The 25,092-nt window shown below is 45.2% G+C and overlaps 1 protein-coding gene across 1 annotated transcript in view; it reads left to right on the forward strand.

Annotated features, from left to right (window-relative positions):
- The first annotated feature begins 2,235 nt into the window (after window positions 1–2,235).
- The window catches only part of ACSS1 (acyl-CoA synthetase short chain family member 1), a 35,627-nt gene continuing 12,770 nt past the window's right edge, over window positions 2,236–25,092 (forward strand). The window contains exons 1-8 of the mRNA XM_042880859.1: window positions 2,236–2,500; window positions 5,772–5,868; window positions 16,846–17,045; window positions 18,510–18,685; window positions 21,740–21,892; window positions 23,617–23,764; window positions 24,055–24,192; window positions 24,750–24,842. Coding sequence (XP_042736793.1) covers window positions 2,236–2,500; window positions 5,772–5,868; window positions 16,846–17,045; window positions 18,510–18,685; window positions 21,740–21,892; window positions 23,617–23,764; window positions 24,055–24,192; window positions 24,750–24,842 — 1,270 coding nt within the window. The remainder of the gene's footprint in view (window positions 2,501–5,771; window positions 5,869–16,845; window positions 17,046–18,509; window positions 18,686–21,739; window positions 21,893–23,616; window positions 23,765–24,054; window positions 24,193–24,749; window positions 24,843–25,092) is intronic.

Below are 25,092 nucleotides of genomic sequence, written 5' to 3' on the forward strand. Positions count from 1 at the left end.
GTCACGTTACTGACTCATATCCAGTTACCATCCACCAGTACCCCCAGAACATTTTTGGCAGGGCTGTGTTCATTCCTTTCATCCAACCATTACTGCATAGCACTACTGGCTGTGTTCCTTGTTATCACTACAAACCCTCCATATCTGCCAATGGCTGCTTAAACCTTGAGGCTGGAGCAGGAGGTCATCTCAGGGCACTTGTCTGCTCCAGGAAACAAATTCCTATGCAGTGGTGCCTTGAGCCTTTGGGAGCTGCTGAGAAGTGGCATTTGTAGATCACAGTAAATGGAAATCCCCAGAGCTAGTAACACCTGCATCAGTGCTTGTGGAGAATGCAGCGGGAGCTGTTGGTCTCTTCTCCCAGTGTTGAGATGCAAGAAAATGGTCTTACACTGGGCCAGGAGAGGTTTTAATTAGACAAGAAGAATTTCTTCATAGAGAGACATTGGGATGGGCTGCCCATGGCAGTGGTGCAGTCCTCATCCATAGAGTTGTTTAAGAGACTCGAGAATGTGGCACTTCAGGACATTGTTTGGTGATGGGGCTCAGTAAGCTAGACTGATTGTTGGACTTGGTGGTCCTGAAGGTCTTTTCCAACCTGGATAATGCTATGATTCTATGAAAGAAGCACTGCAACATCTGAGATTCACCTCCCTTCTACACAACTTGCTTGGAGAGAAGAAAGGAGACTGGGACTGTTCTTGTCCCATCAAGCAGCCTAGCTGGATTGGGAAATTAGGTGTTCTGCTGGCTGGATTATGTATGAATTGTGTTGATAGCAATCACAGCTTTCTTGGAGGAAAAAGAGCCTGAATTTGTGGATGAACGGTGGTCTACTGAAGCATGAGAAAAATAAAACTTTGTGTTGGAAGGAGAAAATCAGTCTTATATGGAAAATAAGCAGAGAAAGGCAGCATTCCCAGATGATTTCAAGGTCTGTAAATTAAACAGCTACGTTTTCAGACCAAATAATTTAATTTCATGCTCTTTCTTTTGGAAAGCACTCCCCTCCACCTCTGTTTGCTTGTTCTATGGAAAGCATTAGTCTGAAAACCTGATTTATTTATTTATCTATTTATTTACTTACTTTTGCAGATAAGTAGTTTTTTATGGAAAACTTTGGTGCAATCCTTAAGCCAACTGAAGGGAGAATAACTGCCCATACTACCATCCGGCACAAGGTGGCACACGCGCTATGAGTTCTGTTACCCAAAAAGAAGCACTGGCATACGAAAGCTGAGGAAATACATAACTGTTTAAACAGTGCGGTAATGCTGACTTTACAAGGAAGTTAAGTGTATCAATTCTTACACATTGCTTATAAAACGCAACTAGAAATGTCAGAAGTGACAGGAATCCAAATCCTAATAAAATTTATATTGTTTAACTAGATAACATCTGATTATATTCTTCGGATAGGAAAAGTCTTGGGAAAACACTGGCTGTCCGTGCCACTGCCAGAACAATTTCAAGCTTAGCATAAAGTATAGATTGAAGTTGCTGCTCCTAAGAATGAAATGTGCTTTGCCCTCCCAAATCCTGGGAATTAGAAAAGCTCAGTAGTTCGGCTCGTCTTCAGAAAGAAGACAAATATTCTTAATACGAGCTTTGCAGTGTTGTGCTGAGAGGCTGGACCAGACTACATAACAGAATTAGTATCCTGCAAAGTTCATGCCATGCACAGAGCAGGCCTGTGTTAGCCCCTACAAGATCTCATTGGAAAAGGCTGCAATTTAACATGGTTCACCATCCAACCTGGCGCTGGGACTGAATAGAACGAAGAAGCACTTTGATGCTAAAGCTGGGAGCTGCACGGTGCGGAGGAGCCGTGATGTGGAGGGAGATGATTCTCCCCTCTGCTCAGCGCTGGCAGCCCGCACCTGGAGCACTGGGCCCAGCTCTGGGCCGCCAGTACACAGACGCGCAGAAAGAGCCCAGCGCAGGGCTGGAGGGGCCGTGGGGACTCCTCCTGGAGGACGTTCACAGCTACCTGGACGCGTGCCCGCGCGCCCAATTCTGGGCGTAGGGGCTGCCGCAGCGAGCCCTGAAGCGCCGTCCCGCTCCGCCGCCCCGCGGTACGCCCCGTATAACCGCCCGCTGCCGCGCGGTGCTCCCGGCCCGTCCCCTCCCGGAGGCGGGGGTGTTCCGGGGCCGGGGCGGCGCCGCGCCCGGCGGGGCCGGGAACAGCGGGGCGGGGAGCGGCGGGGCCTCGACGGCGGAGCAGGGCCGTGCCCCATGGCGCTGGCGGCGGTCCGCGCGCGGGTGCTGCGCTGCTTGAGCCGCTCCCCGCTCGCTGTCCGGCGCTGCGGTGGCTCCGCTCATCTCCCCCCCGGCGGCTACGGCGCTTGGCAGGAGCGGGCGGCCCGCGACCCCGCCGCTTTTTGGGCGGATGCGGCGCGGGGGGCTCTGCGTTGGGACAGTCCCTTCCACACGGCCCGCGAGGCCGCCCCGGCCGGCGCCGGAGCCCGCTGGTTCCTGGGCGGCCGCCTCAACGTGTCGGGTAAGGATCCCGCGGCCGCGCATCCATACCCCGGCGCAGCTGGGGCCGCCCTGGCGGCGGCGGCCGTTTTCCGCTCGGTCTGTCCGAGCGCCCTCCGTGACGTTGGGCGCTCGAGCCTTTTTCTGGGGGACAAAACGAGGCGTCTGGGTCAGCGACAGCGTTGATGGCGGGTGGTGTTCAGTGCTGCGTGGAGTGAGTCTTGACGGCGTTGTGAAACAGTCGGAAATGAGAAAGTTGCGTTCCCGGGCGGACGCGGTCACCCAGCGCTGGGCTGAGGGGCTGCAGTGCACCGCCGACGACACGTTTCGTCAGGAGCCTCTCCTGAGAGACCCCGCTGCAGCTCATGCTGTGGTGTGAAGGGAACAGAAGGGGACGGTACGGGTCATGCTGCTGTCACTCTCAAAGAATGCTCTTGAAATACAAGGGACCAAAGCCAGCACCTACAAACAGTTAAATTTTTTCAAGACCTGCTGCTTTTCAACGGTTTCAACGGAAGGCTGAATGTGAAGGGAGCTGGAGGCTGGTCTCTTTTTTTTCCTCGCACCTCGCTTGATGGTGGGGTCTTTCCATAGGGATGTGTATTTGTATATATTTTTTAACTTCGTTCCCTAGGAGAGTGCTTGAGTGATTAGATTGTTGTTCAGTGGTGCAGAAAATTTAACACTGTCAGCCAGCCACCTTGCTGTAGAACAAAAGAGCGAACACTGGGCAGGAGGAGTCCCACAGGGAGGGTTCCTGGCCATGGATCCCAAAGGAGTGCAGGGCTTGGCACAGCCCTGCTCCCAGCACCCAGCGGTGGAAGGGAAGTGAGTTTTTAGCCAGGCATCTTTTCAGTGATTCCTGTTGCAAGGAAGTTTTGGCTGAACACTGTGACTTTTGGGGATTTGCTGTTTCCTCTATAGGATGGGATCAGCACCTTATTCTGGATCCCATGTGAGTCGAGTCTGGTGATCATAAAGACATAGAACTGGTTGGGCTGGAAAAGACATTAAAGCCCAGCCGGTTCCAACCCTTGTTATGAGCAGGGCTGCCCCTACCACAGCTTCTCTGGGCAGCTGTGCCAGGGCCTCACCACCCTCTGAATGAAAAATTTCCCCCTAATTAAATCTCTCTTCTTTTTACTTTAAAGCCACCTTCCCATGCTCTATCACCACCCATGTAAAAACTCTGTTCCCCTCCTGTTTATAAACTCCCCTCAAGTACTAAAAAGCCTCAGTGTTGTCCCCCTGGAGGCTTCTCCAGGCTGACCAAGCCCAGCTTCCTCAGCCTGCCTTCACAGGAGAGATGTTCCAGCCCTCTGAGAATCTCTGTGTTGCTCCTCTGGACCTGTTCCAGAAGTTTCCCATCTTTCTTGTGCTGGGGGCCCCAGGCCTGAATGCAGTACTTGAAATGGGGGGCCTCATGATGTCTTGATTTGACTTAAGAAAACACGGCAGCACTGCAGGTTCCAGATTCAGAGCATCCTGCATTCCTGTCTCCAGGCATAGCTGGACTGCAGGTGGATACGTGTTCTTCTGCTTTGTACTTGGGGGACCTTGCAGTGAGAACTGGAGAAGTGTGAGATTCAGCCCTTCTGGCCAGGAAAAGACCCCAACAAGCTTTTGGACTCCGAAGCCTTTGTGTTCTCAGGAACACATCTCATCAAAATGAGATGTTTCTGTGTGCTTTTCCACGCATTGTCAAGGGGGTGAGGAAATGTCTGGAGAAACCATGAGAGGGTCGCAGCAGGAGGCAGGTCACAAAATTCTATTTTGCAAAACAAGTGAAAACACTTGTATGGTCAGGAAGGAAATAATAGCATTTGGCCCTGTTTCACCTGCGAGCTCTCACTGAGCAAAGAGCTACAGCTCTCACTGGGCTCAGCTGGGGCTTGCTATAACACAAACACTCACTGAAAGCTCGTAGTGCTGCTCACAGGTAGGAAATGCTGCTTGGGAAATGAATCCCTGTGAATGCATTTGACTGCAATGTGGTGCAGTACCTATGGGTATTGCTGCCATGGGAATGGAGGTGGGAATTGCTAAAGGTCTCAGAACAACCTGCAGCAGAGCTGATTTCTTATGAATGCATGACAGAGAAAAGCAGTGTGTAAGTGCTGAAGGCATTCCTGACAAGAGCTTTTGTCCTTCTGTGCTGTAAGTTGACATAAAGAATGATTTTATCTCCTTTGTTTCTTTGGTATTGCTGTAGGAATTTGTATTAAAAAGTAAAAGACTTCAAACAACTGAAAGGCTTCTTCTTTTTCATATTTTTGAGATAAGCAGTTGTTCTTGTAGTGAAATGTGCCGAATTCTGACAGCAGTGTATCTTCCATTCACCTTTGGGGGCTCATTTTTGCAGTGCTGTAGATCAGCTGCGATCTCAGAACAGCAGAAGCAGACTCCTGGGCTGCAGTTTGCCTATACTTTACAAATGTTGACAGAACAATAGGCAGCTTTCATTGCACTTAGTTCATCTGGAAAAATAAAATCCTTTCCCACCAGTATTAATATCTCCAGGAAATATGCTCTGAAATGCTCAGCATTTTCTTCAGGGCTTTCTCTGAGTTGCACAGCAGTGTGCCTGAGTGGTTTTTAATAATTGTCTCTTGAAATATCCTAACTGCCTTCATGAGAATATAATGAAGTACATAATTGTCACTTAAGCTTGGAATTAGTACTTTACAAGTCTAACCTGTAAACAGTGGGCATGTTGCTGTTGAACACACAGGCGAGTTTCCTAAGTGGGTTCTATAGAAGTTTCCTTATGGTGGGTGCTGTCAGCTCACTCAAATATCTCTCATGCGATTCAGAAGCCACTCTGCACTTCATATGGTAGGTGGTGTAGCACACAGCTTGAGGTTTCCCAGAGGGGTGGTGGTTGCCTCCTTCTTGGAGACTTTCAAGGCAAGGCTGGCTCAGGCCCTGGATCAACCTGATCTAGGTGTACATGTTCCTGTTCACTGCAGGGGAGTTGGACTAGATGACCCTTACAGGTCCCTTCCAACTCTAAGGATTCTATGATTCTTAAATGTGTAGATGCCTGTACTTCATGAGTTTACACCAATTCCTAAAGTTTTAGATACTTTCAGTTAATGGAAAATCAGCTCTTTCAATTATAAATGTTTTGCCTAGTAGTGGTTTATAGAAAATTCAACCAATGCAGTGCTACAAATGGAAGCTGGGGAAGACAAGTCTGTGAGATTAATGCAGTGAATTGCTGCTCTGAGGAGGAAAACCATCAGAAGAGTTTCTTGTCTTCGTGCTTTGTTTAAACCTCTGTTTTCTTACAGTAAATTGCTTGGACCAACATGTTGAAAAGTCCCCAGACAGAGTGGCTTTGATATGGGAGAGAGATGAGCCTGGAACTGCAGTGCATGTCACCTACAGGTACGGCACCTTCTCACGATGCTTTACAGTGCCTGGCAGTGTAATGGGATTGGGAGAAGAGTTGATTCTCTGAAACTGGACCTCTGTGAAACTCTGCATTCTTCCAGTATACTCCAGCATGTGAAACATGCAGCGAGAGCACTGCTGCCAGCTTGCTGTATCATGATGGGTTAGCTTATGAAAAGATGAGGCACATTCCCAGCTAGAAATGATACTCTTCCTTGGTTTCTTCTTGGAAGTGCTCCCTGTTCTTAGTGTCCTACATAGTGAATAAACTTCTGGGAGGCTGAGGGGTACAGAAGATGCACATTAGTGAAAGTTACTGAAAAATTCAGACTCAGATCTGACATCATCTTCTGTTTGTTCTGTTAACCAGATGTAGATTCCCCCTCTCTGAGTGGGAGCTTTTAGAACAGAAAGACTTGTTCTTCTATTCCTTGGCTTTTGTCTCATCTTCATGTTTTCTTTTTGCTCAGTAGAGAAGTTCTGTAAGCAGCTTTCAGTTTCAGAACAACAGCAAGTGTGTTGGTGCAAAGAATGTCTTGTGTTGCTGGAGGGGATTTAAAGTTCTCTGTATTCCTCTTCCACATCCCCACTGCAGTTTAGAGTAATCTTGAGGCTGCTGTGAGTGGTATCGACTTGTAATTGCTGCTGTAGTTTGTCAAGTTTGCTGGAAAATGTCAGACTTGAAGCATATTTCTCTTCTCCCCCTGCTGTGTGACCTGAATTAGGGGAAATACCTGCCTGCAAAAATGCCTTTTTCATCATCTGGCTCTACAGTCAGATGTTTTCTAGACTTGTGTGTTGCTCAGTGCCTATTTCAGGCAGCTAGATGTTTGATCTGCTGGATCAGAAAGCAGAAGCAACATACAAAGTCCCAGCATCTGATTCCTCCACAAGATACTCTGCAGTGTGTCAATAGTTGGGATTTGTGGAGCTTTTCAACTATAAATAGCTCCCGTTGTCTGTTTTCCCTTCATAATTTATCCTGAAAACATAATGCATTAGAGTGAAGAAGTTGGTCAGCAGAGAGAAACAGGTGTGCAAATAACTTACATTAGTGCACCATACGACGTGTTGTAACCAACTGGGTAGCTTTCCTAAACATTTGAGTTTTGTTTTTGGCATTCTGGTTGTATGAAGTGAGATGGAATCTGGCGTTTCTCCTGGAGTGTGGGGTGGTGTATGTAATTCTACAGCTGTCTTCATGTCTCGTGTGCAAACAGTAGTATACTGGGTGGGACTTGGGTGTGTTGTGTTGTGATTAACTTGGAAGAGTGGCCCATCAGATAGTAGAGCCTCATTCAAGGCAATTCCATCCTTAGGCTGTGCTGCTCCTTGAAATGTGCTGAGCTGCTCTAGATCTTCAAGTGGTCTTTTCAGGATCTCCAGATGAATGAGGAACATTTTCTGAACAGCAACAGAACCATTTTTCTCTTGGCTCATGGCATTCACAAAATGAATTTGAAGGAAAGCATATTTTCAGCCTGTGGATTTGTGACTGCAGTGGCTTAAAGACAAGCATCCCACTATTTGCAGTAACATTTTGGTTTCAGTAGAAGTTTTTTGAGGGAAAGCATGTCAGAAAATGAGTTGCCACTGTGGTGTCAATTCAGTAACCTTGAGTGAGCCTTCTGCAGCAAAGTGAGCTCTATACATTAGCCCCAGCATAAAAAGGAAATGCTAGATATCAGTAGTTCCCAAGTGCTCACATCTGTAGCAGAGAAATTGTAGCCCTTTTGTTAGGATTTGGATGCACTGTTAATGGGAGAACAGCCCTGAAGTCATGCATGGGGAAGGTAAAGACTTTAATTTGGCCTGTCTTATACACTGGCTTTGGGGAAGGTCTCAGAATCTCAGGAGGGAGGTGCCCAGGACTAAGTGTTGCAAATACAAGGCTCTAGTTTGTTGTCACCTGCTTTGCAAAGCTCCTTGTTATGAGCTTCTCCTCCTTATAGATACACCTGGGGAGGCCTGAGGAAAAGTGCAGCTCCTTGCATGGATGCTCTTCCTTCTCTGTGGATCTTGCAGGGGCAAAAAAACAACTGAGTGTTGGCCCTGTTCCCAGCACAGGCAGTGAAGAAAGCAAGCTGTTGTTCAGGAAAAGGGCATGAACAGGCTTCCTCCTCTGCAGTTAAGGGAAAGGCCTACATGAGACAGGCTTTCTACATGCATTGGTGAGAAATGCAGCTATGCTGCAGGGTGCTGTCCGAGCTCACTCATTATAAGGAGGAATAAAGCTTTCGTTTCCCTGTACATCCCCACTAACTGCGTTACACTCAATGAGCAAAGAGCTCAAAGACCTGCGGCTGTGCTGTGAGTCACCGTACATCTTTATGCATGGTTGTTGGCAAGGTGGGTTGCTTTTATGCAACTGAGTTTAAGGGCTCATTGCTACAACTGGAATTCAAACATATCCTTATTGGCAAAGATACACAAAGCCTTGGGTAAAACATTGTAGTTTTATTGAAATGGTGATTGCTATTCCTACAAGCTCGGTTGTGATTAATCCATATCTTCTGTTTAAAGCCTCTGCTATAAAACTGAATGACTCTTTTGGAGTGCCCTTCTGACTCCCTGTCATTTGCCAAACGTATGCCAGAGTGGCCCCAGAGGGCAAGGCTGACCTGCTGGAGGGCTCCTGGCTCCCAGAGCAGCCTCAACACCTCTCGGGGCAGCAAGGAGTCTCAGCTAGCAGATTTCACCAACCACCGCCAGTGCTTGACGCATCCCAGATCCCAGATGCTGTGGATGTGATTAAGTGGAATGAGAGTAGCAAGCTGCTTAGGTCACTGGCTCACACCATTATTGTAAATCATCTTTTTCCACTGGTGAGCTTTGCCCTGTCACTCTGGCTGTTGCAACTCATCTTTTTTTTTCCTCTCTGGGTTTCATTTTCTACCCAGTTGGAATCCATATAAGTTTCAGGTTCTGAATGGGAAGGTGGCAGATGTTTTTTACAGCTTCGTGCCAACAGGGCACATGTTTCTCCTGAGGGTGGTGGCTGCAGTCAGCAAACTGGAGACAAATCATGCTCTTTTTTATCAAGTGGTCTGGCTAACTAACCATAAATGTATCGGTAGGACGCTGCAAAGTAACACTTAACCCACAGCATTGCGCTGCTGTGAGCAGAGAGCTGAACTGATTGGTGAAGGGTCCAACCTAGCTGGGAGTGTTTTGTCCTGCTCTGGGGATGTTGTCAGCACCCAGGAGCTTTGAAACCTTGCAGATAAGTTCCTGAAGGCACTGCTGAGACTGGGTTTTAAAGTGCACTGTATTATCAAGTGAATTGTTCAAGCAGGCAGAGTTCACTGCTGGAGCTGCTAGGTCATAGCCCTTGTAAGCTAAGAGCTGGCAATGTTAAAAGACAGCAGCTGAAGGTATCCGAGGCCTCTCCCTCTCTGACATATTTTTATCTCTCCTATCTTTCTTATTTGCCACACATTGTAGCCACCTGTGAGCAAGTGTTCCCCAGCAGTACAAAATCCTAAATTATAAGCCAGAAAGAGAGAACAAATGAGGTAAATATCCTGCTAATTTGTTAAATACCTGTATCAATCAGATCATAAATTATTAAGCTGTTTAAGGCAGTGCAGTGAGTTATAGAGGAACTGTACTGGTGTGCAGAGAGAGATTTGCAGAGTTGGAGTGAGGGCACAGTTGTCTGAGCAAGATTTGGCATTATGAGAATGGATATTCCCAAAGGCAGCTATGGAAAGAAGAGGGCAACACTATGCATTAGCCAGTCTGTTCCCACAAAGAGTTGCAGGCTGGGTCTCAACAGAAGGGTTCTTATTTACAAAAGAGTTCACTCTGGTGCCAAAAATGTTGTAGGCGGAGGAAATGTTTGAAAAAGAATCACAGAGTGGGTTGTGTTGGAAGGGACCTTTAACACCACCTCACTTCAACCCCTGCTATACACAGGGACACCTCCCTCTAGACCAGGCTGCTCACAGCCCCATCCAGCCTGGCCTTGAATGCCTCCAGGAAGGAGCATCCACAGCCTCTGGGCAACCTGTGCCAGGGTCTTACCACCCTCACAGTAAAGGATTTCTTCCTAGTATTTAATTTAAACCTACCTTCTTCCAGTTTAAAATCATTTCCCTTCGTGTTCTCACTACCTGCCCTTTATAAAAGTCCTTCCCAGGCTTTCCTGTAGGCCCCTTCAGGTATTGGAAGGCCGCTATAAGGTATCCCTGCAGCCTTCATTCTCCAGACAGAAGAGCCCCATCTCTCTCAGCCTGTCCTCATAGGGGAGGTGCTCCAGCCCTTTGATCATCTTCCTGTCTCCTCTGGATCCACTCCAACAACTGCATGTCTTTCTTGTGTTGGGGCCCCAGAACTGGACACAGTACTCAGGTGGGGTCTCACAAGAGCAGAGCAGAGGGGCAGAATCACTTGACCTACTAGTCACACTTCCTTTGATGCATCCCAGGATATGGTTGGCACTGTGGGCTGCTAGTGCACATTGGCAACTCATGTTCAAATATAGAATGTGAAGTAGGGAGAGGAAAGCCAAAGCTGAGGTGCCAGAAATGAGGGTCTCAGGTACTTTTCAACATGCGAGAAGGAGGAATGATTGAATGTCTTCATTAGCTACATTCCAGCTATGCCTTTAATAGGCGCCGATGTGGGGGTCCCTGAATCAGAGATGAAGTGGTTGAAACTGTATTAGAGATTACAGTGAGGATGGTGGTTGGAAGGCATGTGGGTATTACCAGGCAATGTAGTGTGGGAGGTGTTTCTCATTGGTAGCAAACTGTTTCCTTTCTTCCCGGTATTTCTTCGGCTTTCCAAGTTGTGCTTTCAGGTGAACTTTTGGTGGAAAAATAAATATGTGTTTTTCACTGTTTACCAAAAAGTGAGGAATATGGAGCATTAAACCGAGGTGCTGTTCACAGAAATTGAGTGAGCAGTGAGTACATTTGTGTATTATCAAATGTCAGCATGTTTGGCACCATGATCATGAGGTATAGAGGCAGCTTTGAACTCAGCTGTCCCACAGTAATTCATACAGAGCAATAACAAGGAGGTGAGATGAGACTGTTGGGATGAGAGGTGACCAGATCTCCTTTTAAAACTAAAAGCTGAATCTATTTGGTGCATTTGACCTGAGTTTACTTCAAACTATAGTTCCATGTAATAAATTGGTGACTCAAGAAGTACTCAACCCAGCCTTGGGTCTGTGAAGCCAGAGAACGTGGCTTGTGCTAGATCTATTAACTATTAACTTAAAAAGGCATTGTCAAAGCCCATATACAGCATTGGCTATATTAAGAAGATATCTCAAATTATAGAATCACTGAATGGTTTGGGTTGGAACAGACTTTCAAGCCCGCCCATTCCCAATCCCCAGCCATGGGCAGGGCTGCTCCCAGCCAGCTCAGTTTGCCTAGGGCCCCATCCAACCTGGCCTTGAATGCCTCCCGGAATGGGGCACCACAGTTTCTCTGGACAACCTGTTCCAGTGACTTACTGCCCTCTGAACAAGCATCTAATATCCTAAACCATCTCACCTAATCTAACCTAAATGTCCTAACATCTAACCTAAATCTTCCCTCTTTTAGTTCAAAGCCAATCCCCCCTTGTTCTATCAACCATGTAAGAAGTCAGTCTCCCTCCTGTTTATAAGCTCCCTGTAAGTACTGGAATGCCACAGTGAGGACTCCTCAGAGCCTTCTCTTCTCCAGGGTAATCCAGCAGGGAGGCTGCTTCCCAAAGAAGGTCTTGATGCAATATTTTGGACATAAAAAGAACTAGCTTTCTTTGTTTGGAAAGCCACGGGGCTGTTTTGCTGTACTGAAAGATACTATCAGGTTTCTTGGAAAAATGTTTCTGCCAGGCAGGCATCTCTAAAATGTGCCAGAGGACTGCCATGTGTCTGTAGTGAAGGGTTTCTACTGGAGTCTTTGTTCCAGACATTGAGCAATGGGCTTTGGAAATACAGGCACCACTGCATATGGGGAGAGATGTGTGAGAAATGTAGTGTAGCATTCTCCAAGCAGGGATATCATGAAGATCAGAGAGGAGTGCTGCATGTTAGGTGAAGCAGAGCTTCTGGCCTGAGCAGTGATCTGCTGGTGATGCTGGCCAGTCTTGCGATCACTGTGCTGAGAAGAGATGATGTGACAGCTGAGGAGCAAAATGTGATGAGTCTCTTGAAGAGAACAGTGTAAACACTGAAAATCTTGTCTGTGGATGTAAGGAATGCTTATACACAGAGAGCTGAGAATTTGTTCTTAGAATAATTGAAACAGTAAGCCTGTTTGTATTAGCCCAGATTTAATTACTTCACAGAAAGATAAGAGATGCTATGTGTTACCCTGAAACCACTTTTGCTCAGCTCCAGGTGTGTGTTTCTGCTGCTGATCATTGAGTTTGTTCCCAGCACTTCCAGCCTGCGCTCTGGCTTTTGCCACCCCATGCTTATCACATCAAACGTGCCCACTTCTCAAGGTCTTATACCATACCAGCCCTCTATTTCTCTGTGTTAGTGTCATAAAACCATAAAAAGATAAAGAAACATAAATAAGTCATAGCTGCTTGGTAAAATAGAAGAGTTGCTCTCAGCTAATCCATGTGAAGCAAGGCTGCCAGAGCAAACCTGGCAAGCTTAATTCCTGAGGTCTTGCAAACTGTGGGTCAGGAGAAGAGCACCTCTGCAACGGCATGATCATTGCTGAGGGAGTTCTGTGCAACCCAGCCTCTTCCTGCTCTCACATCCTGCTGGCACATGCTCTGCAGAACTCTTGTGCATGTGCTTACAGCCTGCATTGCATCTTTTGCACCTTGAGCATGTGTGTCACTGAGTTAAGACAGAATTTCCCTCTGTTTTTGACTCATCTCTGTAGAGGCAAAGTAAAACCAGAGTCATTACAGATCTGTTTTACAGTTTACTGTTTTACTGTTGCTTCCCAGTTTTGTATGTCAGTTTTTTGTCTGGCTGCATTTATGCGACATTCATATTCAGCAGCTGTTTACCTTTACACCTGCACTACAAGAAATAGGTTAAATTTGTCCACATTTTTAGGTGAAAAATGCATTTTCTTTTTCTGAGAGCAAGTCCAGAATGCCCTCCATTTGTCATTATTTTCACCTTCCCTGCTTATGTTCATTAATGCATCTTCCATCTCCTGACCTGTTGTCTGTGCTTTGTCTTAAAAGCTCCCTTTCTTGTTACATGTCCTGTGTAAGCAGCTGCCTCAGCTCCTGGCTCCAACTGGTTGCTGATTCCCCTCTCTCAGCTCACGCTGATGCTTTATCAACCATAGTGCCTGTATATGGAGAGCCCAGTATATGTAAATCTGCTGCCCTTGCTCTTTATGATCAGCTCATGCAGAGGAGCAGTAGACACTGTGCATTAACTGACTTTACAGTTTCTCAGCTTTGTCTGCTCAGAGAGGCTGAGTACTTCCTTCTATTGCAGCACATTTCCTTCTTCCAGCTGTTTGCTCTTTTAAGCCGCTCCCTACTGCACCTAGGCCTGTTCAGGCAGCTGGCCCTCTGTGGGGCCCTCTGTTTGCCCAGCTTCTTGGTCAGCTTCCTGCGTCTCTCCTGTCTGCTCTGTGCAGAGAACTGAAATTCTTCTGAGAGCACTGCTTGGGATATTGCTGTGCTTGCTTACCTCACACTTTGAAGAAGTGGCACACATCTGTTCCGAGCTTTCTGACTACCTCTGTCCATGCCACTGTCCTGCCACTGGTGGCAAAGGCTGAGCCTTTTTAGAGTAGAAGCTTTCACTCTGGGACTGTGTTTGCTCTATCCTTCATTCATACCACATAAGATCATAGAATTGTTTGGGTTGGAAGGCATCTTCATCTTTGGTCATCTAGTCCAAATCCTCTGCAATGAACAGGGGCATGTAGCAGAAGCTAAGCAAGGATACCCTGTTTTGCACTGCACCATAGTCTCCAAGGTGACAGTTTCTAGCTCTGTTCAGAAGCTGGTGTGTGTTTTGGTTACATGTCCTGTGCTTCCAACAGGGCCATAAAGTTTGAGTGGGAGGCCACTCCATTCTTGTGTGCAGGCTGGCCATTCTGGATGGCATTGCCACTGCTTTTCTGCCAAAGGTGGGGCAGTGCTGGATGTCAGAATTGCTCTTGGCCTTGTATGTGATGGAGTAATGTCAGTGCCAACTTGGGTAGCAGCAGCATGTGAAGAGGATAAAGGCAAAGTTTTTTTCCTGCTCAGTTCAGTTCTCTGGAAAAAGATGGGTGTCTTCCACCCAATTCTGCAGGGCACTGTCCATGCAGGGTGCTTGTTCCATCTTGAAATTTGCCTAGGATGAGTGCTGGAAAAGTGTAACCTGCTCACATTTAGTAATTGCCTGCCCTTGTAGAGGAAAAAGTGCATGAAGCAATGAGGAATTCCAGGATAGGATTCTTGGCACAGCATTTCTGCTAACTCCCATTGTTGAGCTGGACGTAAAGTCAGGATTGCTGCTGTAGGAGCCAGAAGACACAACTGATGTTCTGGGATTTGCTTCTGTGATGGAGGTCTTGGCTTTGCTGTCTCTCTGCCTTTGTGCCCAATTCCTTCATGTGTTGCACTTCCAGAGGAACAAAGAAAATCATGACCTTCCTTTGTACCTTTCAGAGCAGAAAGGATGACGCAAAACAGATAGATCTGGGGATAAGCACTTGACCTTTATTGTCTATCAACATGTTCATACACTTTGATTACCCAAATGTTACATTTGGGTTAATTATTAAAAAATAAAAAGAGTTTCTGCTGTCGTGATCACCAAGCCCTGAATGAGCAAGTGAACCTCTGACTTGTTCAGAAAGGACGCCCTACCCAGAGCTCTTTGGTGTTTCTGTTCATGAGAAAGAGGCTACAGCTCTGAAAGCACTTCTCCATGTTCCGTTACAGATAAGTGCTTTTTATTTTGCTTTCTCACAATTTCCTGTCCGGGGCCTATTGCACTTCCTGCTCCACGCAGCGGAAGTCGATCGGTTCATGAACTTAGTAAAAGAAAGTAAAATAAATGCAGCTTAGCAGGCTGCGTCCTTAGGTAGTTAGTAGGGCTGTGCATGGTCATGAAGCACTTGGAAAGAGATACTAAATGTGGTACTTCAGAGTTACGTTGATCTCTAGTTGTAAAAGGTGAGGATGAAACTCAGGGTAAAGCCACTCCATATCACTTTTCTGTAGGGTTGCAGTCTCTCTGTTGTGGCAGCTGTTGCTAACTGCCAGAGATCAGGTACTGCGAGCTGTGAACCCTAACACTGAGCATGCCTGCCACCTCTCTGAGATACTGTGCTTCAGGAGGGGTCTATTTATGGAATGCTACAAGAATAGTCTTAAAATAAATAACACAAAGTGCTGTGGCTGGGATTCAAGGCTCATTTTCCTCATCTTCTGAAGTACAATTGTGGGTAGTATCTCTTCAGCTATCACTGTATCTGTCTTTGTACTTCATTTATGGCTGTGCTGCTTCATTGCCCCTGCAATGCAAATGGAGTTTTATCCTTAAGTAGTCTCAGCCTTTGTTTTTGTTAATGACACTTCCAAAGTTGATCTCTTGGACTGTGCCCATTTCCTACATGCATTGATTTTAAAAAGGAAACATTTTTTGACTGACCAGAACAATATTTCATTTTATTTCCAGCTTAGCCACCAGCTGAAAACTGTTTGTTTGCTTGCTTGTTTTTCACAGCTATGACCAGTTCTGGAAGATAAGGATACATTGGGAGGTTCATGCTTTGCTGTTTACTTGGGTATGATGACCCCCAAATACATTTACTCACTACAGTTTTTACAGTTCCTGGTGGAAAAGCTTGCAGACCCCCAAGCATCTGCAGGTGACAGGCTGTAGACAGTTGTGCTCAGGAGTAGAAGCTCTTTCTCTCCTCTGAGCCTTAGTGCTCAGTGAATTCCCAGACCCAGAAGACAGCTTTTCCTGGCATGCTCTGGGATTCTTCTTCTTGGAGCTGGTAGCTGGCACCAGGCAGTGCTCCTCACCTAGCACTGCACCTTGCTCCTCCCTGGCTTCTGGGGGTACTGCTGTTAACACACGCAGAGCTGTTCAGTTCATGACAATGACTGCAGGTAAGCCTGCAATTGTGTTATCCTCCATGCACACATCAGATGAAATGCACAAGCAACTTCTTGTCCACAAACTGTGTTTTTGTTGCACAGAGGAATGTTTCTGCTGTTAAGTTAGTGGGCTGCAGTGGCAAACACTGTGAATTGAGCCTTTGTTCCTGTTCTCAGTGTTCTGAGTTTCTTTTTGTGAGAAGCCACCGTGGTTTTACTCTTGAGAGGGCAATATCCAAGCTCTGCTAGGCAGTTCCGCTTGGTGGTATGATGGGGTGAGACAACAAACTGAAGAATTCAAATCACTGACAATACTGCTCTGACGAGTCTTGTGAAATCTACCACATTAAGGCTTATCTCAGGACTTAATTTCACTTTTCTTTTTCTTCCTTAGGTGTGGAAAAGCATTGTTTAACCTTGTGGTTTAAAAGCTATGTGCTATGAAGCAATTTCTGTGAGTTCCTTCACATAAAGTAAACAGTGCTGGGAATCTTTTGACAGCGTTTTCCATTTTGTCTTGCATTTATGTCAGCAGTGCAGTACAAAAATGGTTTTAGGGTGCATCCAAAGGAGGGCTGCAAGGATGGAGAAAGGTCTGTAGACAAGGTGTGTGATGAGCGCAGAAGCCTCTGGGGTTGCTCAGCCCAGAGCAGAGGAGCTGAGGGAGGCCTCATGGCGGCTGCAGCAAAGGTTCTGCCCAGAGGGTGGTGGGCACGGCACCACTGCTGGAGTTCCACTGTCTTCTTTCCCCGAGGACTGGAAAAATCTGGCTCCAGCCAGACCGCAGGCTACTTCAAGGTGCAGAGGTTGGCATGCCTGGTAGCGCAGAGGTGAAATATCCAGAGGCACAACACCTCTCTTAGCTCAAGTTCATCCTTTTTTTGTCTGCCTGTATAAAACAGGTTGTGCAGTTGTGACAACATTGCTTCTGTGCTGCAGGGAACTTCTGGACCTGACGTGCCGTCTTGCCAACACCCTGAAGAAATATGGGATACAGAAAGGGGACAAGGTTGCCATCTATATGTCCGTGTCTCCCCTGTCTGTGGCAGCCATGCTGGCTTGTGCCAGGATTGGTGCTGTTCACACCGTGGTCTTCGCGGGATTCAGTGCAGAGTCCTTAGCTGGAAGGATCATGGACTGTAAGTAGCTGCAGACCAAGGGGAACAAACCCCTTTGGTGCTGACACCCTCCAAAGCGTACTTTTGTCCAAATTTCATGTTTTCTTGGCAGAAAAGAACAGGTTCTTTCTTAGCTGGCTGGACAGTTCACTTTCCTTTGCAAAGTACTGTGAAGAGCCTTTTCCTTAGTGGCAATGTCATTTGGCTTTACTTTATGATATAATACTTTATAAATTGCTTAACATTCAGTCTGCTCTGGGTTACTTCCAGACAACGGTGAACCTGGTGGGAAAACCAGAGCTTAGGAATGTGCCCTGATTTGTTCTTTTAAAGCGTAGTTGAAGTGCTTCTCTGATCCCTGTGCAGAGTGCTTGCTCTGCAGTCCAGATTGTGATACTATGATTTATGTACAGCAAAGAAATGTTGGCAGTCTGCTCCCACTCCGCTAGACGTTGTACTGACGCAAAGAGCTGTTCTTAACCCAAAGCAGTTGTAGTGTGATTAAAAGGAATGCTGAAAATACAGCAGAAGAACAAAATTGCAAGTGGTTCATGTTCTAGCAGTTACATTAGCTTATTTATGACTAAACAGCCATTTTCATAGTTTTTTTATTGTTTGTTTGTTTTTTTAATTTATAGCAAATCTACTCAGAGTAAGCATGTTTTGGTTATCCCTCACTTTTGGCCACCTATATGGAGACAGTAGACTAAAGAACCACTTTTCTGTACCTTTCTATGGAGCTCTGTAATTAATGTAGTGTGACAGAGTTTGAAGCAGTCTGTCCGGGTGCTGCTGTGTGCTGTGTCTTCTAAGAGGTTTCCCAACAAGATACAGGTGGGTTTCAGAAAGCTACAAGAGGATAACACCTTTGAGAGGGTGCTGAGTATAGTGCTGTTCAATTTGGAACAGACAGTTATATGCAGCCCTAAAGAGAAGATGGCAAAGAGATAAGGGACATGGCTGCTCACTAGGGCCTACTGGAGTTGTTGAAAGCTTTGCACTGGTTTTAGCCTACAGAAGCTGTGAGCGTTTTTAATATATGTAACTGGGAAGGATGTTGACTCTGACAAGTAGAAACTGATGGATTTAAGTTAGATTGAATGATACTTTAGCCAAGTGTTTGGAAGGACTTTCTCATATTCATAGCAGACATTGGAGCAAACTGTTGGCAAAGTAGTAGAATACCCCACACTGAAGTGTTTTAGGCAGTTTAGACTGTCAGCAGTGTTTTAACAGGAACCAGCCTTGCTTTGGGGTGCAGAGGATGGGCTAAATAAGCTCTGGAGATTCCTGCTACACCTACTCTATGTGTGCCAGGTTTTAATGTGCTTTTATCAGTCACTGGCTTTGATTCATGTAAATTCTGAGTACATGTTGAATACATCATCCCCCAAACTAATGATATCTAATTAATGAAAATTAATCTGTTCACCATGTACAGAATGGAAAACAGGTGATGTGTCTGCTGTTTCTCTCTCTTTTTAGCTGAATGCAAAGCAGTTATCACTTACAACCAGGGAGTCAGGGGAGGCCGAATCATAGAGCTGAAGATGACAGTGGATGAAGCTGTAAAGAACTGCCCAAGTGTCAAGCATGTCTTTGTGGCACAGAGGACAGATAACAAAACCCAGATGGGTGACCTTGACGTTCCCCTTGAAGAAGTATGTGGATGCTGGTAAACTTTACCCATTTCCCTGCTGTTTCTTCAATGTGATGTTTACTCTCCTGCCTTTATGCTGCCTCTGGAGCAGGTTTTGAGTGTGTGTTGCTCTTCCTGTGCACCTCATTGGCCTAATGGTACAGTATGTTACAGTGACAGCATCTGTATATCCCAGAACCTACCTGTATGCTTGCCCACTGGCACTCTGGTTAACTCCTGTTAGGTCTAGGTGTTGGCTAGATCATCTTTTTCTCCATTTGTGCCTTTTGGATCCGAGTTCTGCAGACATAAAAGAGATGTCCCTTATAGCGTCTAGATCCTCATCCTTGAATAGGATGAAGATTATTCATCCTAAAATTACAGTCTGCAGGGACTGTGAGTTGAAGCAGAACCATTTTAGCATTTCTTAAAATTGTGCTTTAATTTAATTTAATTTAAGGAATGAGTGCTTCCTGAGGGCTGGAGTGTGCTGATACCACTGCTGTTATTGTTATTTTGTGTTTTGTGAGCTGTTATATGTGCTTTCAGACTGTTGAAAGACAGTGCAGAAATAATCAAGTTCCTGGGAGCACTTAATACAGCCAGTGGAGAGTGTTAGGATTACCCCACGATGGAGAGGCAGTCATGGCTTGTGTATATTTACAGCCTGTGCTGTAGAAGAAAGAAAGAAGAAAACAGTGGTCATTTTAATGTGTTCAGCTGCCACACATGAGATTGCACAACCTAATGCAGATATAGTTTTATCAATTCGCCAGCAGCTGTAAGCAAAAAGCACTCATCAGCAATACCTGGAAACCACCCTTCTGAGCCAAGATAATTACTCAGAGGTTGCTGTGCTGGTGAGAGGAGATAGGAGCAACTATTAGGGTAAGTTAAACAGATAGGGCAGGTTTTATTCAGAAATTGTCTTACTCTTTACTCAACAAAGCACATTTGAATGTTTTTCCTCAGTCTGCAAACAGCCTGAAGTGATTTTGTGACTTAAGAACTGCATTGTCAGTTGTAGGATTAACTCTGAAACAGAGCAAGAATTCAGCTGTTAGTTAATGCTGTTAACTATCATCACTGATCGTTACAGCAGTCGTGCTTGCGAGCCGTTGTGTTTATCTTCCCACATCATAGATACTTTCTATTCAGTCCTATCTCACTTCCCTGCTCACCAGCGGAATCCCAGTTGTCCCTCTGTATTGCAATTTCATGTTCTCTCAAACCTCTTAGAAACAGTGAGACTTGAGTGATGGGGATGGAGAGGATTGTAAGATGGGAGAAAACAGTGATGCCATGCTAACAGACTCTAATTTAATTGATTCATGTTATCCACTGTCTTAAGTGAACTACAGCTACTATGCAATAGCTTACTGCACAATTTAAGTTCATGTTTTAATGGAGCTTATGCAAACACCGCCGTAGTTTCAGAAATTGGCAAGTCAGCCTAAGTTTAGTGCTGACCGTGAATACCTGGGAAGTACTGAAAGTCAGCAGATAAGAATTATGTCTGACCTTATCAGTTCTTATTTTATTTAGCTCTACTTGTCAGACACTTGTAAACATTTGGACCCAGATTGGTAGTGTTCACTTGTAAGTAGTTTGTTTGCAGTATGTACTTAAAAAAAGGTAGTGCCTGGAAAGCCCTTCGAAGAGCAACATAATAATCCTTATAGGGGTCATCATTCAGCTAAGACAGCACAGAGCCTGAGAGAAGCAAGCCAGCTCTGCCTTTTTATAGCTACTTGTTGAGCATCTGCAGTGCACAGTCATTACCACAAATTTGTGAACAGCAGGAAAAATGGTCAACCTCCTCATGAAAAATTTACAGTTTGGGCAAACTGTTCTGTAGACAAATTATGTTTTTCAGAGTGCATTTGTGTGGTTCACTCTGCTCTGGAAGAAAAGCCTTCTCTGGTGTATTTTATACATGAAAGCTTTCTTATGATGGGATTATACTTTCAATTCACAGCTTAATTCTAGCATCATTGATGAAATACGTAAGTGCTATTATTAGTTAAGGACTCCTTGTCTCTTCAGATGGAGAGAGTGAATATAAAGCTCAGAAGCAGCACTGAGCAAACATCCAGAAGGCATTCACATATCCTGCCTAAACTTTTCACTGTCTGTTTTGGTGTGAAGATATTTCCCAGAGTTCTGCTTGGTTCTTTTCACAGTACAGTTCTGTGCCAGACCTTAGCAACTTATGTTCTGGTCCTGATACGCTTTCATGCAGTGTCTAAATGCTGATGAGAAGCAACATCTTTTGTAAGTTCTTTGAATGGGGCTTGAGCGTTCTGGCTGCTTACTGTTGAGCTCTGTTTTGGACGTTGGCCATCCACAAGCTGCATTTACCACAAGCTTCTCTTTCAAAGCACAGCATTTCCCCTTCCCCTTCTTCCGTTGGACTGAGCACACCAGCTCATCCAAAAATTTGCTGTGAACTGGTAGAACACCACGACCTTTTCTCTAGTGTTTCTGACACTAGGGGTGAAGAGAGGAACTAGGTTCTTAGCCACCTGACCAGTGGTCTATAAAGAAAACAACAGCAGGAGGGTAAAACACTGTCCTTCTCATGAGTAGCAGTAATTTGAATTTCAGGATCAAATTAACAGGACTGCCAGCCTCTCCTGTGGCTGAGGAAGAGAAGTGGACACGCAACTTAACTGCAGTTTTAAAGGGATAAGTTCCTCAACAGTATCCAGCCTTGCTGCAGCTGCTGTGTGGCTCATAGTTACAGTCAAGCTTAGGTTTTTTTTCTACCAGCAAATTACAAAGTCTTGGAATGCAAGCTATTACCTACCTTTTTTTTTTCCTTCTTTTCTGCAATGTTGTGTTATCTGGCCAGTTCCTCGTGACTTCTGAGCCTGGCAGAGGTATTGGTGGAGAGGCTGGGTGCTATATGTGCACAGGAGCCTTTCCACAAGGTAAGCAACTATAACCTATGATATGAGAGGAAAGCAGCAGAGGTGGTTCTTATCTCCAGATGCTACTGACGTGCTTACGGATGGAGTATGAATTGGTTTCCTATAACCAAAGTTTTTCTCTCATCACCACCTTTTCTTCTTAGGAGATGGCCAAGGCAGCTTCTGTATGCACTCCAGAGAGCATGGACAGTGAAGACATGCTTTTCATGCTGTATACCTCAGGCAGCACAGGGAAACCCAAAGGAATCGTTCACACCCAGGCTGGATATCTGCTGTATGCTGCTCTCACGCATAAGGTAACTCACAGGAATCCTCTAGAGGAGGTTCACTTACCTTCTGATGATATTAATGATAGGGACTTTGAGTGGTAGGGATCACTGTGTTCTGTGTGTGCTACCTAATTGACTTATTGAGTGTAACCAAACTGAGAATGTGTAAGTAACATTTTGGGATTTGTTGCTGGGGAACATAATACTGTGAGAACTAGAGCCTGCACTGTATTAGTGTCTTAAGCCCATACTTAGAGACATTAAAGTGATGCAGTTGAGGAGATTCAGGTAGATACTTCATTGGCATTGGTAATGTGATTACTGCTGTAACATTTTATAGTGGAGTATTGGCCTTTTCCAGAAGAGAGGATCTGGATTCTTAAAAACCTCTTGCATAGCATATATAGTCTGAAGATCAAAAATTGCATTCATGTCCTATGGTTAAGCCTTGGCACTGATTTTTATTGTAATCTAAGCTAAATATTTTAACACTTGAAAGCAAAATCATGAAAAGTATCTTTCTCATGAAAAAAAAAAAAAACAACCCAAAAAGGAACTGCTTCTTGCAGCTTGTGATCTGAGCTCTACTTATGAAAAGTCAACAATAAAATGGAGGTGGGATTTGTATGAAAGTTCTCCATCTGACTTCAGTGATATCACCCTATTTGTAATCACATACAATTCTTTCAAAGCTTTTCTTTCTTTCGTCTGATTTTTAGAAAGATTTGAAAGATTTGAATGTAAAGATCTAAAAATCTAAAGATTTTAGAAAGATTTGAATGTAAAAGTTCTCTGCATTCAGAGTATTTGCAATGTCAGCTTCTGAGTGACTGTGTAATTGCCAAAGCATCTATTTCTACGTTGGTCCAGAAGGTAGATCCTGCACACTGGTGCAGGGAAGCATTGTATGCAGCTGCAGCCTTCTTAGAGCTGCTTTGGAGCCTGATGGAGAAAAGTACTTGCAAAGTTAAGGTGAGAATTAGCTCTCCTAAGTAGAGAGATCAGATAATCTGTGCAACATGTGTGCAAAAAGCACAGTGACAGTCATGCTGCACGTTTGTGGTTTTTGTTGTGTGCTTTATTTTTTGAGTTTCTGGTCCTCTTTCTTTGATTTAAACTGTAAAACTGACTCTGCTTTAGGACTCAGGAGCTCTTCACTATGTGGTAGAGGAATTGGATTTCTAGAGAGAAGCATTTTCTGAAGGCAAAACAAAATAACACGTTCTCCTAGGTTTTTATTTGAAGTAGGCGAGCAGGGAGAAGGGAGCATCTGGAGAGCAGTGCACTGACAAAGGTGCTGAGCAGCTAAGAGCGTTTCTCAGGAAATGTTTCATGTACGTGTATCAGTTTCTCCAGCTCTCTTATGGAAAAATGTTCATATTCATGAGGGGTTTAAACTTCTGAGACCTGCAGTCTCCCTGCTGTTTAGGATCAGCTCTCCCATGTGAGCTGTCTGCAGTGAGCAACTGCAGGTATCCAGAGCTCTGGGCTTTAGTTGTAGGTTTCTATTTGGAAACAGTCACATTCCTTGTTCCCTGTGTGTTGGAAACAATCAGGAGGCTGAAGTCCTGGTCCCTCTGGCTTGTTTCCTAACATTGGGCTGGCCTTGTGCTGCTGTGTCTGTATGAGTGGCACGACTCACCCTGCTAGCTCTCTTGCTCCTTCTTGTGTGCATCCCATGCAGCACCTTACTCTTCAGCTCTATGTACCTGCCGACAGGAAATCAGTTGGCCTTACATTTATCTTTGCAGTATGTGTTTGACTACCAGCAAGGCGATGTCTTTGGCTGTGTGGCTGACATTGGCTGGATCACAGGACACAGCTATGTTGTGTATGGACCACTTTGCAATGGAGGCACCACGGTGCTGTTTGAAAGCACACCAGTGTACCCTGACCCAGGTAAGGAAGTGATGGGCAAACAGTTGGCTAGACGTGGCAGTGTGACAAGACAAAAGGAGGTTAGAAACTTGTCAGGTGTAACCTGTCTGCTCAGGGGAGGTAAAAGCTCAATTTCTTTGAAACAGATATGTATAAAGTTCAGGAACATGCAATGTTGAAAAAAATATATGAAATCTTGCCATTGTTTTTGCTCTGTGCTCACAGTAACCTCAGCCTCAGCTTTGACTGTTAAGCTTCATGTTGAGCTGCTGTGGTGGAATGTCAGTGTTGATATGTTTGTGATCTTGCAGGCCGTTACTGGGAAATGGTACAGAGGCTGAAAATAAATCAGTTTTATGGAGCACCTACAGCTATACGCTTGTTGTTGAATTATGGAGACAAGTGGGTGAAGAAATACGACAGATCATCCCTGAAGACCCTGGGATCAGGTAGGGAGCATAAAATTTTCCTGTGATGAAGATACAGGGTTCTAGCTGATGAGAGTGAAGATACTAGAAGAATATGGTTATGAATAGCTGATAAAGTGGACTTCCCATCTGGCTTTTCAGTTATTGTCTCAGCAGGAAGGGAAACAAACTGAAGTTGGAGACACTGACCCTACATGATTGTCCCTTTCCTAGCTCATGTTGCAGGATTGTATTCTTTGTATTGTATTCTTTGCAGAAAAGGTTTATCCACTGGTAAATTAACTTTACTGGCTTAGGTGACCCAGGAAATATTTTACTGCTTTTAGGATTTTAGGAGATCTTATACATGAGTTGCTTTGATTAATTACTTTCTGTGATACTTACTGCTTGCCTTCTGGTCTTTCTGGAAAAAGTCCTTTGTTACGTAAGTGCATTGCTGTCCTTTGCACCTCTCAGCAAAAAAAGTTTTGAGCATTCTGCTTAATCGTGTGATCTCCATATTGTGCACCAAAAGGCAGAATGAACAGTCAGCAACTCCTTGAGTCTTAAGACTACTTCCATTCTTATTTTTGATCTAGTGGGAGAGCCTATTAACAACGAGGCTTGGCAGTGGTTCTACCATGTGGTGGGAGAAGGGCGCTGTACCCTCGTGGACACTTGGTGGCAAACAGGTAAAAGGCTTCCTCAGGGGGTGTGCACGGTTGTCATGGCTGATATGAGGCCAACAATGGGAGGTCTTGTTGCTGGTGTTCAGCAGTGATAAAACAAGTGGAAATGGCTTTAAACCAACAGGAGGGGAAATTTAGGTGAGATGTTAGGAAGAAATTCTTTCCTTTGGGAGTAGTGAGGCACTGGCACAGCTCCCCAGAGAACCTGTACTGCCCCATCCCTGGAGGTGTTCAAGGCCAGTTTGAATGGGGC

Source organism: Lagopus leucura, unplaced genomic scaffold (genome assembly GCF_019238085.1).
Source record: "Lagopus leucura isolate 7727_CA_CO unplaced genomic scaffold, USGS_WTPT01 Super-Scaffold_73, whole genome shotgun sequence".
Lineage (NCBI taxonomy): Eukaryota > Metazoa > Chordata > Aves > Galliformes > Phasianidae > Lagopus > Lagopus leucura.